This window comes from Coregonus lavaretus (genome assembly GCF_964263955.1).
Source record: "Coregonus lavaretus genome assembly, contig: HAP1_SCAFFOLD_429, whole genome shotgun sequence".
In the NCBI taxonomy this organism is placed as follows: domain Eukaryota; kingdom Metazoa; phylum Chordata; class Actinopteri; order Salmoniformes; family Salmonidae; genus Coregonus; species Coregonus lavaretus.
In genome coordinates, this window is record NW_028162438.1 from 106,974 (window position 1) to 122,812 (window position 15,839).

The following is a 15,839-nucleotide window of genomic DNA, read 5'->3' on the forward strand; positions in this document are numbered from 1 at the left end:
CATTCTTGTAAAACATGCACCTTATAGGGTGTTTACCCATACAATGATTATTTCATTCAAGGTGTATACAAATATGTCCATTCAATTCAGTCAGAAAAACAATAGTCCAAACCACATGTCTCTACCATATATGGTTCAAAAGTTTCCGACGATTTACTCTGAGAATTTAGCAGGTTTAGAGTGAATGGAATGTCATCACAGGCACGATGAAAAAGAGGTCACTGCTCAATAGAACTCTGTGACGCTGCTCCGCGGCAGAACGGCGCTAACTTCGAACGTCAACTGACAAGCTAGCTAGCTAGCGGCTGCAGGTTCCTGAGTGAAAACATGGTATTTTTCTAAATGAAATCCGCTGAATACAAAACTAAAAATGGGGACTAAATATATATGTATTTATAATAATAATATAATTTATTATATTATTATGTATTTACAAAGCTAACAGACTGAATTTCAATATCCACCCTCCGCGAAGACAAGCTGTTCCTGTTTTCATTGTGTATCGTGTCTTTGCCTTTAAATCGCCATAGCGATGGCCCCTCTCAACGTAGATTGACCGCGGTTATAGGCAATAAAGCGAAGTATCTGAAGGTGAAAATGACGATGGTATCAAGTTGATTTTGATTGGTCCAACCAGCGGAAACACCAAATATGAAAGAGATACAAGCAAGAGCCGTGCCGTTTAAACTAGCAACGGTCACAGCAAATTAACGTTCTTATTTAATCAACACTGTCAAGTACATTAAGGTTATAATATTGTTGAGAACAATCTAATGATACATTTATATAATGTCTAATGACATAGGGCAAAGAAAACTACGTTTTGATATTAATTTCGTAGCACCCTCTTGAATTGCCCTGTTTTTCCTCTACATTCTAGACTACAGCAGTGACTTGAACGCCCTACACCTTACTTTCTCTGCAAAACTAACTTTCCTTAAGGTTATATGATCTATAATTGATTTCTCTTTTCGCTGTCAGTATCCATTTTCAGCGTTATTATATCCATCACATCCATAATGGTTGTGGATGTGATTTATATGAATGCATCATATCAGCTTCAAAAGAGTGCATTCACCAAATTATGTACCTTTTCTTGTATTCTTCAGACGTTGTAGTTATTCTTTAGACTTTTACTTAAGCAATTGGTGAGAATTGTGTTATATTGACCCGCAAAAATACTTATTCACTGTTCTAAGTATCACTACTGTTCTTGATACAACGTTAGGCTACCACGGCAAATGACAAGATAAACGTTTTTCTGCCGAATACAGGCTAGTTTATATAGTTCGCTAGCCTAGCTATCACTTGATGGCAACTTAAATAAATAGCTAGAGGCTAGTTAGTTAGCTATGAGACAGAGGCCAACGAGTGAAAAACTTTAGGAACATTTCTCGGCAGATGCTACCACACTGCAACGACAGTTAGCTACTAATTTAGTTACCCTTTTCCTTGAGATGTTGCATTTCGAGTTTTGTTAGCTAGTAGCACTAACAAGTCAAATCCGGGTCACCGAATTGGGGAAATTTCAAAATAAAGGTTTCCCATACAATAGTAGGAAAGTGTCAAACAATGACTCAGTCACGTCCCTAATTATTGGCACCCCTTGAGCTACGATGCTAATATTTGTGTAAACTCTTCAGAATTGTAATCTGTTTGTGTCACTGAGTAGGCTGCCAATTTCATGGACCCAAGATACATGGGTATGGATGTACACTGCAAGATAAGCATGCCCTCAATGCAATTCTGAAGTTTACACATCCACAGTGCGATTTCAACGGATTTTACATTTTTGTTGTCAAATTGTATTTTGTTGAATTTATATAACATTCCAACCTTGTTTAGCATTTCTAGTCTAATTGTGGCATGATTCCAATATTTTCATCAGTTTGCATGTTTCAATGGGGGACTTTTATTTTGAAGGCAAAACGCCGATTCCACTATTGTCGCTCACGCTTGTTTTTCGCGACACTCGCGTGTTTGAATGAACGAATGAGCCCACGAAAACCTTCAGACTCAACTTGAGAACAGTACGATAAAAGTTTACTAGTATTTCAGCAAATTAATCGATATATTGTTAGCATTTCATCCAACGTGTACGATCACTGATTGAGGTTTGGTAGCTAACGTAAGCAATCCCGGCTCGTGTCGTTTGTTGTGCTAGCTTGCATGTTAGCTAGCTAGCCAACTCTGCTATCCTTGCTACTGCTAAACAAGAAACTAGCTAGATAGAGAACATTATCCAGGTAAATGTATTTTTTCTAACAGTTAACAAACTATTAGCCAGCAGTCCTGTATATGATCAAATATGTCTGAAGCACAAGACTTGAGAAAGCGCAGCAAGAAACACTATGGCGGCGGACACCGGAGTAAGAAGTACAAGGGTTCCCGGGAGCTCGAGGTGGGCATGCAAGGTATTCTCATGACCTGTAATATGAACGAGAGGAAATGCACGGCGGAAGCCTTCAACCTGCTAAACGAATACGCCGACCAACTCTACGGACCTGAGAATGTAAGCAGCACATTTAGCTAGGCCATGTACGAACACGTTAAGAGGTGCTTCCCTTCATTCCTTCACTGATCTGGCCTAAATGGACTGGTGAAAAGCCGTTGAGTGGAACCGATACCTGTCCAATAATGTTATTCAAATCAGGGATCAACTGAATGTAGCTAGGCGGAAGGAGTCATTTCTAAAGTAACTGAGCCGAGCCAACTTTACGAAATCCTGAAGTGTTTATTGTTAGTAGATTATTATTTCTACATCTTCATCGGTAGTGATCTTTGTTAATAGTTATAAATCTGTCTTTTTGTTTACTAACGTCTCTAAACTCCTGACAACCCAGTTTAAGGAACCTGAGGAGAGCGGTAGTGAGGAAGAGGAGGATGAAGATGTGGAGGCAGCTCTGAAGAAGGAGGTGACGCAGCTCAAAGCATCGTCAGGGAAACGGGAGCGGCGCTTCCAGGCCATGGACAGCGGGGCCAACAACGTCATCTTCATCAAGACGAAGAACCTCGGTGAGGAAGAGTTTGACAGACGGCATCCCCCCCCCCCCCACACACACACAGTGACAGCATCCCAGCTCCTTAGACGGAGATGGAGCATGTCTTAAAAGGCACCTTATTCCCTATATAGTGCACTACTTTTGATCAGGGCACTGAGTGGAGAGTGAGAAGAGTGTGACTTATCTGAGAAGACTAATTTAGCAGACACTTTTATCATAGTTCTTTAGCTAATTTCAATCATCCTTAGTTTTATCCTAGCCTGGGTACCAGTCTGTTTGTGCCGTCACGCCACTCCTTGGCATGACAAGGAGTTGACATGATAGCATAAACAGATCTGGGACCAGGCTAGTTTTATCCTTAGTTAAATAAAGAACTGCCAACATTGTGACAGTTACACCTATTCAGAAGTCCTCAAAATAGTCTGTTTGTTTATAACGAACTTGTGTCCTTTTATACTCCCCATCCTCTCTCACTCACTCGCTCTCTCTCACGCTCTCGATCTCTCTCACTCACTCTCTCTCTCTCTCTCCAGACCCTGATAAGCTGGTGCATCACATCCTGTCAGACCTCCACCTCACCAAGAAGAACAAGTCACGAGTCATCCTCAGAATGCTGCCGGTGAGCACATGTAATGGCATGGGCTGAGTGTCAAATGGCACGGAGGTTTCCTGACCGTACAACCAGAAGAGAAAGGGAGAGACTCGGGACTAGCAGGAATCATTTCTTTTTTCTAGAATGTGTGTGTTTTTTTTGTGGGGGGGGGTTCTCCGTATGGTTCTGATGGTTCTCTGTGTGTTCTAGGTGAGTGGAACATGCAAGGCGTTCCAGGAGGACATGGATAAGTACCTGAGTGTGTTCTTAGAGCCGTGGTTTAAAGCCCCCAACCAGGGCAGCTACCAGATCGCCTTCAAGGCCCGGAACAGCTCCCACAACAAGAGGGATGACATCATCAAGGCCCTGGCAGGTAGGCTACATGGACACAGTAGGGAAACACGTCTCTAGATACAGTAATGTTCAGAGACCAGAATTACATTGTATTTATCACATGCGCCAAATACAACTAGTGTAGACTTTACATTGAAATGCTCGCTTACGAACCTTACCCAACGATGCAAAATAAAATAGTAACTAACACGAGGAATAAAATAAAACACACAAGAATGGAGCTATATACAGGAAGTACCAGTACCAGATCAATGTGGAGCTATATACAGGAAGTACCAGTACCAGATCAATGTGGAGCTATATACAGGAAGTACTAGTACCAGATCAATGTGGAGCTATATACAGGAAGTACCAGTACCAGATCAATATGGAGCTATATACAGGAAGTACCAGTACCAGATCAATGTGGAGCTATATACAGGGAGTACCAGTACCAGATCAATGTGGAGCTATATACAGGGAGTACCAGTACCAGATCAATGTGCAGAGGTACAATGTATTTGAGGTAGTTGTGTACATGAAGGCAGGGTAAAGTGACTAGGCATCAGGATAGATAATAAGGTATTTGAGGTAGGTATGTACATGAAGGCAGGGTAAAGTGACTAGGCATTAGGATAGATAATAATAAGGTATTTGAGGTAGATACAGTGGGGAGAACAATTATTTGATACACTGCCGATTTTGCAGGTTTTCCTACTTACAAAGCATGTAGAGGTCTGTAATTTTTATCATAGGTACACTTCAACTGTGAGAGATGGAATCTAAAACAAAAATCCAGAAAATCACATTGTATGATTTTTAAGTAATTAATTTGCATTTTATTGCATGACATAAGTATTTGATCACCTACCAACCAGTAAGAATTCCGGCTCTCACAGACCTGTTAGTTTTTCTTTAAGAAGCCCTTCTGTTCTCCACTCATTACCTGTATTAACTGCACCTGTTTGAACTCGTTACCTGTATAAAAGACACATGTCCACACACTCAATCAAACAGACTCCAACCTCTCCACAATGGCCAAGACCAGAGCGCTGTGTAAGGACATCAGGGTTAAAATTGTAGACCTGCACAAGGCTGGGATGGGCTGCAGGACAATAGGCAAGCAGCTTGGTGAGAAGGCAACAACTGTTGGCGCAATTATTAGAAAATGGAAGAAGTTCAAGATGACGGTCAATCACCCTCGGTCTGGGGCTCCATGCAAGATCTCACCTCGTGGGGCATCAATGATCATGAGGAAGGTGAGGGATCAGCCCAGAACTACACGGCAGGACCTGGTCAATGACCTGAAGAGAGCTGGGACCACAGTCTCAAAGAAAACCATTAGTAACACACTACGCCGTCATGGATTAAAATCCTGCAGCGCACGCAAGGTCCCCCTGCTCAAGCCAGCGCATGTCCAGGCCCGTCTGAAGTTTGCCAATGACCATCTGGATGATCCAGAGGAGGAATGGGAGAAGGTCATGTGGTCTGATGAGACAAAAATAGAGCTTTGTTGTCTAAACTCCACTCGCCGTGTTTGGAGGAAGAAGAAGGATGAGTACAACCCCAAGAACACCATCCCAACTGTGAAGCATGGAGGTGGAAAAATCATTATTTGGGGATGCTTTTCTGCAAAGGGGACAGGACGACTGCACCTTATTGAGGGGAGGATGGAAGGGGCCATGTATCGCGAGATCTTGGCCAACAACCTCCTTCCCTCAGTAAGAGCATCGAAGATGGGTCGTGGCTGGGTCTTCCAGCATGACAACGACCTGAAACACACAGCCAGGGCAACTAAGGAGTGGCTCCGTAAGAAGCATCTCAAGGTCCTGGAGTGGCCTAGCCAGTCTCCAGACCTGAACCCAATAGAAAATCTTTGGAGGGAGCTGAAAGTCCGTATTGCCCAGCGACAGCCCCGAAACCTGAAGGATCTGGAGAAGGTCTGTATGGAGGAGTGGGCCAAAATCCCTGTGCAAACCTGGTCAAGACCTACAGGAAACGTATGATCTCTGTAATTGCAAACAAAGGTTTCTGTACCAAATATTAAGTTCTGCTTTTCTGATATATCAAATACTTATGTCATGCAATAAAATGCAAATTAATTACTTAAAAATCATACAATGTGATTTTCTGGATTTTTGTTTTAGATTCCGTCTCTCACAGTTGAAGTGTACCTATGATAAAAATTACAGACCTCTACATGCTTTGTAAGTAGGAAAACCTGCAAAATCGGCAGTGTATCAAATACTTGTTCTCCCCACTGTATGTACATGAAGGCAGGGTAAAGTGACTAGGCATTAGGATAGATAATAATAAGGTATTTGAGGTAGATATGTACATGAAGGCAGGGTAAAGTGACTAGGCATCAGGATAGATAATAATAAGGTATTTGAGGTAGATATGTACATGAAGGCAGGGTAAAGGAGGCATCAGGATAGATAATAATAATAGTAAATTAAAGAACAGAGTAGCAGCAGTGTGGATGAGTGTAAAAGTTTGTGCGTGTGTTTGTGTTGTGTCGGTGTGAACATGTGAGGGTTTTATGTGGGAGTGTAGAGTGTGTGTATATATATATATAAACTCAGCAAAAAAAGAAACGTCCCATTTTCAGGACCCTGTCTTTCAAAGATAATTCGTAAAAATCCAAATAACTTCACAGATCTTCATTGTAAAGGGTTTAAACACTGTTTCCCATGCTTGTTCAATGAACCATAAACAATTAATGAACATGCACCTGTGGAACGGTCGTTTAAGACACTGACAGCTTACAGACGGTAGGCAATTAAGGTCACAGTTATGAAAACTTAGGACACTAAAGAGGCCTTTCTACTGACTCTGAAAAACACTTGTTGATGAAGCCCTTGACTGCTGTGGTAAACTCCTCAATGCTATGGGATGAATCCTGGAACATATCCCAGTTTGTTGATGAAGCCCGTGACTGTTGTGGTAAACTCCTCAATGCTATGGGATGAATCCTGGAACATCCCAGTTTGTACTAGCGAAACAGACTTGTAGCCTCGTGTCTGCTTCGGCCGATCACCTCCATCCTAGATATCTCTGTATATCTCAGACCACCTCCATCCTAGATATCTCTGTATATCTCAGACCACCTCCATCCTAGATATCTCTGTATATCTCAGACCACCTCCATCCTAGATATCTCTGTATATCTCAGACCACCTCCATCCTAGATATCTCTGTATATCTCAGACCACCTCCATCCTAGATATCTCTGTATATCTCATGTGGCCAGTTTCCAAGACACAGATTAAGCTTAGGCCTGGACTGAGAAGCATGCTGAATAGAGATCATGTCCAGGAAACTGGCTCTATACACTACCGGTCAAAAGTTTTAGAACACCTACTCATTCAAGGGTTCTTCTTTATTTTTTACTATTTTCTACATTGTAGAATAATAGTGAAGACATCAAAACTATGAAATAACACATATGGAATCATGTAGTAACCAAAAAAAGTGTTAAACAAATCAAAATATATTTTATATTTGAGATTCTTTAAAATAGCCACCATTTGCCTTGATGACAGCTTTGCACACTCTTGGCATTCTCTCAACCAGCTTCATGAGGTAGTCACCTGGAATGAATTCAATTAACAGGTGTGCCTTCCTAAAAGTTAATTTCTTTAATTTCTTTCCTTCTTAATGTGTTTGAGCCAATCAGTTGTGTTGTGACAAGGTAAGGGGGGTATACAGAAGATAGCCCTATTTAGTAAAATACCAAGTCCATATTATGGCAAGAACAGCTCAATTAAGCAAAGAGAAACGACAGCCCATCATTACTTCAAGACATGAAGGTCAGTCAATACGAAACATTTCAAGAACTTTGAAAGTTTCTTTAGAAAGTGCAGTCGCAAAAACCATCAAGCGCTATGATGAAACTGGCTCTCATGAGGACCACCCTTCAAATAGCCACCCTTTGCCTTGATGACAGCTTTGCACACTCTTGGCATTCTCTCAACCAGCTTCACCTGGAATGCCTTTTCCAACAGTCTTAAACTGGCTCTGTATGTTCCTAGTGTGTTCATATCTCACACCTCTCCTGTCTCCATGGGACAACCCTTGTGCGTATACTGCGTTAGCTCATATCAACTCTGTACCTGGCAAAGCTTATATACAGTTGAAGTCGGAAGTTTACATACACTTAGGTTGGAGTCATTAAAACTTGTTTTTCAACCACTAAATAAATAATTCTCTACTATTATTCTGACATTTCACATTCTTAAAATAAAGTGGTGATCATAACTGACCTAAGACAGGGAATTTTTACTAGGATTAAATGTCAGGAATTGTGAAAAACTGAGTTTAAATGTATTTGGCTAAGGTGTATGTAAACTTCCGACTTCAACTGTATGTATCTCCCCCTGCAGGCCTGGTGGGGAAGATGAATCCTAAGAACAAGGTTGACCTGACCACCCCTGAGCTCACCATCATCGTCGAGGTCATCAAGAGTGTGTGCTGCGTCAGCGTTGTCAGGGACTACGCTCTATACAGGAAGTACAACCTGCAGGAGGTCGTCAAGGAGGAGGGGCCTAAGGACGGGAAACAGGAAGTGGTCACCACAAACCAGGAAGAGATCAAGTCGAACCAGGGAGAGAAGGATGGAAAGCAGGAAGAGGGAAAGAATGCCCCAAAAGCGGACGGGGAAGGAGAGGGGGATGCGGAGGAGGAGAAGTAGATCCCTGTAACAGGAGGGAGAGGCGAAGAGGGAGAGTATGAGGGAGGAAGTGAAATAGAACTGATAAACAACTCAAAAGGCAACTGGCAGCACAGTGCAGGTGATGCAGTCAATGTGTTTTAGGTAGCTTTACTGTAGAACAGGTCCTATTCCTATTGTGCGTTCCAAATGGCACCCTAATCCCTATATAGTGCACTAATGTTGACCTGAGCCCTGGACAAAAGTAGTGCACTATAAAGGGAATAGGGTTCCATTTGGGACGATCCCAGTGTGTTATTTCTTTCTTGTACCTCCATAGTTACCTACTACCAGGGTTGGGGTCAATTCCATTTAAATTCCAGTCAATTCAGAAAGTAAACTGAAATTCCATTTCTCTTCAATGTGGAACATTTGGAATTGGAATTTGGGTTACTTTCTGAATTGAAATGGTATTGACCCCAACCCTGACTACTACAAAATCCTTGGTCCTCCATTTTGTATTAATTCCAATATGTCCTCTTCATCACTGACAGTCCATTGGTCTCCTCTCCTTACCATCACACAGCCCTCACTGAAAGCTGATGGGTACATTTTAAATTTCATTAAATGTTTAAAAATATGCATTTTTATTTTTTTACTTAAAAGGTGTCATGCATTTTTAAAAATATAAATTCCCTCGTTTTCCAGAAATCCTGGTTGTAGGGTTCCGGATTTCCTGCTTATTCGGGGAATCCTACAACCGGGATTTCTGTAAAACCAGGGAATTTATTAAAAGTTCACTGAATTTTTCCTCTGTAAATGAATGAAATCTCTCTGGAGTCTTGTAAATTGACCCAGTTCTTACAGGGCTAGTTTGTCGGACCCAGATGAAGCATACTCATGGGCTAAAAAAAACACTTTCATTGAGAATCTCCATTGAAAGGGCTTCTAGTCCAGGAACCGTCTCAGAGTAGGAGTACTGGTCAGGGATCGGGTCCCCTCCCGGTCCATATAATTGTATTCGTTGTAATCTTAAAGACAAAACTGATCCTAAATCGGCACCCCTACTCTGAGACATAGATATGGCCCCAGGAATGTAAGTCTGATCTGGGTGCAGGACTTAGACCCATATACAGTCCGATAATGGAGGTATACTGTAATATACCTTTTGTTTTGTAGAACAGAGTAACTTCCCAAAACAACTCCTTGAAATAAAGTGTGATTTTTGTTGTTGTTGGTGTGTTTTAAATTCTCGTTTACCTTCCACTTTGTTTTCAAAGTAACTCCGTTGCTAGGTTTCCATCCAATTGGCGGGAGATTTTCATGCGAATATTGTAAAATCTGCATTAAAAACAATATGCAAGTTTTCCAACGAGAGATGTTTCCATCCAATTGACTTGTTACAGATAAAAGGCTATGCATGATGTTGTGCACATAAAATCCCTTTTAGAGTTAAATTCCCACGTACGGAGGAAATGGGTTTCTATCGCATTTTCAACTCTACTGATGGGTTTCTCACAAAAAACGTTACGTTATATAGCAAGTGGCCACTCCGGTATTGGCACGTTTACCCTACATGCTGAGATTATTATGTACAAAAGAGAGAAATTAATATTTGTCAAAGAGATATATATATATATATATATATATATATATATATATATATATATATATATATATATTTACCAAGCATCGAAGATCATGTCACCAGAATAAGACCCTTGATATTTATTGTAAAGGAGCATCAAGCTCATCACCTTGCGCTTTCACCACCCTGTGAAGTTCCTCATAATGTATTTCATCTGTGGCCTAATAATCTGCATGCTTTCCCGACGAGTCGTAGTGGGAGGATCACACGTCATCGCTTAACTCCAAGTTTACTTCGAAATGATGGTTACTATATCAATATTTGCGCATAAAAGCGTTTCCACTGACATTCCTCGCGTAATTAATTTTACCGACACAAAAAGAACACACCATGTCTATAGAGTATTTTGCTTTGTCGACATTTGGAAAGTTTACCGAAAACAAATTATGTTTCCATCAGGCCTGTCATGACATGTTTTTATCCCGACATGTACTTTACTCAGATGAAAAAAAAGTTGGATCGAAACCTGGTTACAGATACTGATTCCAATTTCATTTTGACGTGTTTCACTACCGCTCTGTAACACAAGGTGGCGCTGTATTGCACTGTAAACCTAGCCAAGTCTTCCATGTTGCCACTGTGAATTGAAGAGCACAAGGGGCATGGGCGGTGTGTTCAATAGGGCGATATGGGCGACGCACTGCCAAACGGGAAAAGGAAGGGATTTTTTTTCTAATCAATTATATCATGGCAACAGTAGTTCAGTGTTCACGTCTGATCTGCCAGCCACTAAATGTCCAATCAGGCTAAAGTCGTGCTTCAAATGTCCCCGCCCGTTTTGGGGCGATTTCAGTCAGGTTGAAAATCGCCCAGAAGTCTCTCATAGCCTCTAATGTAAAATATTTTTTTTTCTAATTTCTGAGCTTTCAATACATTCTCTATGGGTGTCTGAGGGCTTGCACTTACGCGCTTTCGTCATACGTAACGTAACGTAACCATGAACGGCAGACAGCAACGCTTGGACAGCGACTGGTGTAACCGACATGCACCATCTTTCAGAAAAGATTAAGAAAAATGAGCTGTCAAAGACCCACATTGATAGCTGTTTGAGATTGTCTGCTTTGGTGAGAGTGAATATTGCCACTCAACTGGATGAGGGATACAGGCTAGCTGTCCGCCGCCACAACGATGAGGTTAGCAACAGCAGAGTCGTGAACACTGTCTACGAGAATCGAGACGACCTCATAGAATGTTTTGAAGCCATCCGGACGGGTTCATTGGGTTCATTTGACCAGCCCACCGTACCAGAAGCTACAGAATAAGGACATCGATGCTGTCTTTATCAAACGTGCCCTCGACAGCTTCGCAAGCAGTGTGCAGGCCATAAGGTAAGATAAAGATTAAACAATATCATTCGATCTTTCTCAAAGCAGAGCTTTATTTGAAAATGTATGCATGAAAGGAGACTGCATTTGTGTTTGAAATTACATTATTGTCATTATATATGGCCAGTGGTGTAATCTATCTTATTTTATATACTATGTGTACTGTACAGTGGTGCTCATAAGTGTATGAACACATTCTAAAGCTGACTAAAAAGAGGAATAAAAAAATAAAAAAATCATCTTTTGGAAATTGATCTTAATGACTTAATTAAAAAAGTTGGAAAATCCAACCTTTAAGGACACCAATTTTCTTTTCTTTTTTATTCCTCTTTTTAGTCAACTTTAGCATGGGATCATAAGCTTATGAGCACCACTGTATACTGTGCTGAACATCCAGGCTATGTGAGACACAAAGGCTAACTTAAACACTAAAGACTTTATGCATCCCTGCCCATTTTAAGTGGAACTTAAGTATTTGTACTATACATGGATACATTGCATATACCTGTGCATCACATAGACAACAATACTGTACAAAGCCAACAAACACATTGGTCTGTTTGCCTTCAGGGACTCCTCTCAACAGCAGCTGCAAGAAGCAACAGGAGCCAAAAGACCCAGAACAGCTTTGAGAGAAGAGGAGAAGCAGAGGATGTCTGAAGAGGTCTGCAACACCATCCTGGATCACACCAAAGAAAGGTTCTCTTTCTCTGGCCACCTTGTGAGTGCTACCTTAGTGCAAGCAGACATGTTTGAAAGGTACTGCCATTCAAAAAAATAAAAAATCTGTTCATGTTCATTTTTACAAATCTATACAATTGGCCAGAATATGGTTGTTCATATTTACAAATCTATACAATTGGCCAGAATATGGTTGTTCATTTTTACAAAGCCATACATATTGTTTATGCAGTGTTGAGGAATGTGAAAGAACACCCTTGATTATTTTTACTGTGATAACTTATTTTGCTTTTGTAAGCCAACACTTTTGAGATCAGTCAATAAATGCTTCTGGTATTGACTTATATGCTGCCCCTGTCTTCATGTTGTTGCTGGACATATCTTTTTAAAAATGTGTGTAGGTCACCTAAATCATCAGAAAAATTGCCCCTCCTGAGAATTTTTTCAGGAGCCGCCACTGACAAGGGGTTACCAAATCCTCTTCCTAGAGAGCTACTGACAGGCTTTTGCTCCAGCCCTATTTTACACCACACACCTGGTTCAGCTAATCAAGGTTGTGAGTATCAGCTGATTAGTCAAATCAGGTGTGTTACAGTAAGGCTGAAACAAAACCCTGCTTCTGGTCCGTAGCTCTGGCCACGCCCCGACTCCTGGGTGGAATTCATTAGGGCACACCGTAGCGAAACATTTTGCAATGGAAAAAGGAAAACAAGTGTTATTGATCAAGTACAGGTAGTCCCTCCCTGTTTCACACCTGTTATTGACTGCAGTAACTATTCACTGCAAAAACTGAAGATGGCCGTGTTCAGTACATCAGCCATTAGTCTCTTCATAACTCTCCTTAATGAGCATGTTAGGATCATTGAAGCATTGACCACTCACCATCTCAGGAGTCTAAAGTTAGAATGCTTCCCAAATGGTACCTATATAGTGCACTACTTTTGACCTGGGTGTATAGGATAGGGAATAGGGTAACATTTGGGACTTGGCCCGAGTGTAATTTGAGCAACAACTCATTGACATCCATTATAGATCTGTAGGCAGAGTGAAATGACAGACAGACAGGGGGAATGGGTTGTACTAATTGGCTCATAGACTGCCAGTGATATTGACAGACAGACAGACAGGAGAGACGTTGTCAATGTGGAGACGGAGGCTTCCATTTGAAAAGAACAGAAAGAACAGAATCTTTTCATATTGAATTACGTCTTCCATTTAGGAGGAGCTGCACTTAGGAACAGCTCACTCATTTGTAGAGCTAATTTAGAACACCTCTCTCTCCCTCCCCCTCTCTCTCTCCCTGCCTCTCTCTCCCCCCCTCTCTCTCTCTCCCTCCCCCCTCTCTCTCCCTCCCCTCTCTCTCTCCCCCTCCCCTCTCTCTCTCCCCCTCCCCCCTCTCTCCCTCCCCCTCTCTCTCCCTCCCCTCTCTCTCTCTCTCTCCCTCCCTCCCTCCCTCCCTCCTCTCTCTCTCTCTCCCTCCCCCCTCTCTCCCCCTCCCCCCTCTCCCTCTCTCCCTCCCCCCTCTCTCTCTCTCCCCCCTCTTTCTCCCTCCCCTCTCTCTCTCTCCCCCTCTCTCTCTCCCTCCCCCCTCTCTCTCCCTCCCCCTCTCTCTCTCCCCCCTCTCTCTCCCTCCCCCTTCTCTCTCCCTCCCCTCTCTCTCACTCTCCCCCTCCCCCCTCTCTCTCTCCATTCCCTCCCTCCCCCTCCTCTCTCTCTCCCTCCCCCCCTCTCTCTCTCCCTCCCCTCTCTCTCTCTCTCTCTCACTCTCCCCCTCCCCCCTCTCTCTCTCCATTCCCTCCCTCCCCCCTCTCTCTCTCCCCCCTCTCTTTCTCCCTCCCCCTCTCTCTCTCCCTTCCCCCTCTCTCTCCCTCCCCCTCCTCTCTCTCTCCCTCCCCCTCCTCTCTCCCTCCCTCCCCCCTCTCTCTCTCTCCCTCCCTCCCCCCTCTCTCTCTCTCCCTCCCCCTCCTCTCTCCCTCCCCCCTCTCTCCCTCCCCCTCTCTCTCCCCTCACTCTCATTTGTATGCCATATTGTCCTCTCTCTCTCTCTGACACACACATCTCCCTTATTAAATCTAATTACCTGGGCAGCGAGTGTTCCTAGCGACCCCGCCGATCGTTAGTCCCGACAGCCGGTGCACTCCGTTCCTCCTCGTTGGAAAATTATCTGCTACCGGTTCGTCTCGAGCGCCCCGGTTTGACATTTTACTAGACAAGGTGAGAATCTCAACGCTGCCCGAGTAAAGGATGATTGGAGTTAGTTTTAAAGCATAGAAATACGACTGCCGTTAAAGTTTTGCCCATTAGTTATCTAATGTTATAATGACCAATTTAAAGAATATGAGTCATCAGAATACGGTCTGCCTGTCAGTCTAACCTGACCTACACCTAATGGGAATGAATTAATCATTTAGTATTGCTAGAATAATATTTTAATTATGTAACATTTCAATGTTTCGCCTGCATCAGGCTACAGTGGATAAACATTGTAGCCATTTAAAGCGGTTAAGGCCTACTATATTATCCATGAATGCATTTTGTACTTGGTCGTCTCTAAGAACCCAGACACACACAACCCCAACACACACACTCTTCCTGCCTCTGTTGTTTTAATTGGCCCTCTGGCCCTGTCTAATTTCTCTGTGGGACCTGAGCCCCCTGCCACTCAGACCTGCCACACATAAACACACACTAAGCTCTGCCACACACACACAATCACACAAACACACACACACAGACTAAGCCCCGCCACACACACACACACACCTGTCACTCAGGATTGTCCGAACCCCTCTCGTTTGAGTGTAAAGGTCACAGGCCCCGGAAACAATGGAACACACACACACACACTCCTACAACACACACACACAAACACACTCCTACAACACACACACACACACTCCTACAACACACACACACACACACACTACTACAACACACACACACTCCGACACACACTGCTACACACACACACACTCCTGTGCACGTTATCCCTGAGGACATGGGGATTATCATCCACTAGCGTAGCTCCAAGGCCGTGTTCCAAATGGAACCCTATTCCCTATATAGAGCCCTATGGGCCCTGCTCAAAAGTTATGCACTACATAGGGAATGGGGTGCCATTTGGGACGCAAGCCATATCTGACCTTCACTGTGAGACGCTAACTTATCTGTCTCCTGGGCCTCCTCCCAGACATCTGGCCCAGACACACACACACACACACAGATGTATGTATACACACACATACACACACACGTACTGTGCATGTATGCATCACACTGGTCTCTGCTGAAGAGTTAGCTAGCTAATTATTGAGTTCTGCCATTCAATTCAGCATTTAAAGGACGTCAGACTGCTGCTACAGAAGTAAGAGTTGAACAGGATGTGAGAGACTGCTACAGAGGTAAGAGTTGAACAGGAAGTCAGTTAGACTGCTACAGAGGTAAGAGTTGAACAGGATGTGAGTTAGATTCCTACAGAGGTAAGAGGTAAGAGTTGAACAGGATGTGAGTTAGACTGTTACAGAGGTAAGAGTTGAACAGGACGTGAGTTAGACTCCTACAGAGGTAAGAGTTGAACAGGGCGTGAGTTAGACTGTTACAGAGGTAA

General features: G+C 42.9%; 1 protein-coding gene across 1 annotated transcript; it reads left to right on the top strand.

The window, feature by feature from the left end:
* The first annotated feature begins 1,944 nt into the window (after window positions 1–1,944).
* Window positions 1,945–9,805, top strand: LOC311119248 (THUMP domain-containing protein 1-like). Its single transcript, XM_084193972.1, has 5 exons — window positions 1,945–2,512; window positions 2,844–3,015; window positions 3,536–3,621; window positions 3,805–3,967; window positions 8,313–9,805. Exons 1-5 carry the CDS (start codon window positions 2,309–2,311, stop codon window positions 8,618–8,620), a joined length of 933 nt encoding a protein of 310 aa, XP_084050098.1. The 5' UTR covers window positions 1,945–2,308; the 3' UTR covers window positions 8,621–9,805.
* Window positions 9,806–15,839: the final 6,034 nt, after the last annotated feature.

Bases quoted from the DNA above. Each gene is read 5' to 3' on its own strand.
- LOC311119248 (XM_084193972.1), top strand. From the start codon at position 2,309: ATGTCTGAAGCACAAGACTTGAGAAAGCGCAGCAAGAAACACTATGGC. The intron at 2,513-2,843 runs GTAAGCAGCACA...CTGACAACCCAG, and splicing joins AACTCTACGGACCTGAGAAT to TTTAAGGAACCTGAGGAGAG. The intron at 3,968-8,312 runs GTAGGCTACATG...CTCCCCCTGCAG, and splicing joins CATCATCAAGGCCCTGGCAG to GCCTGGTGGGGAAGATGAAT.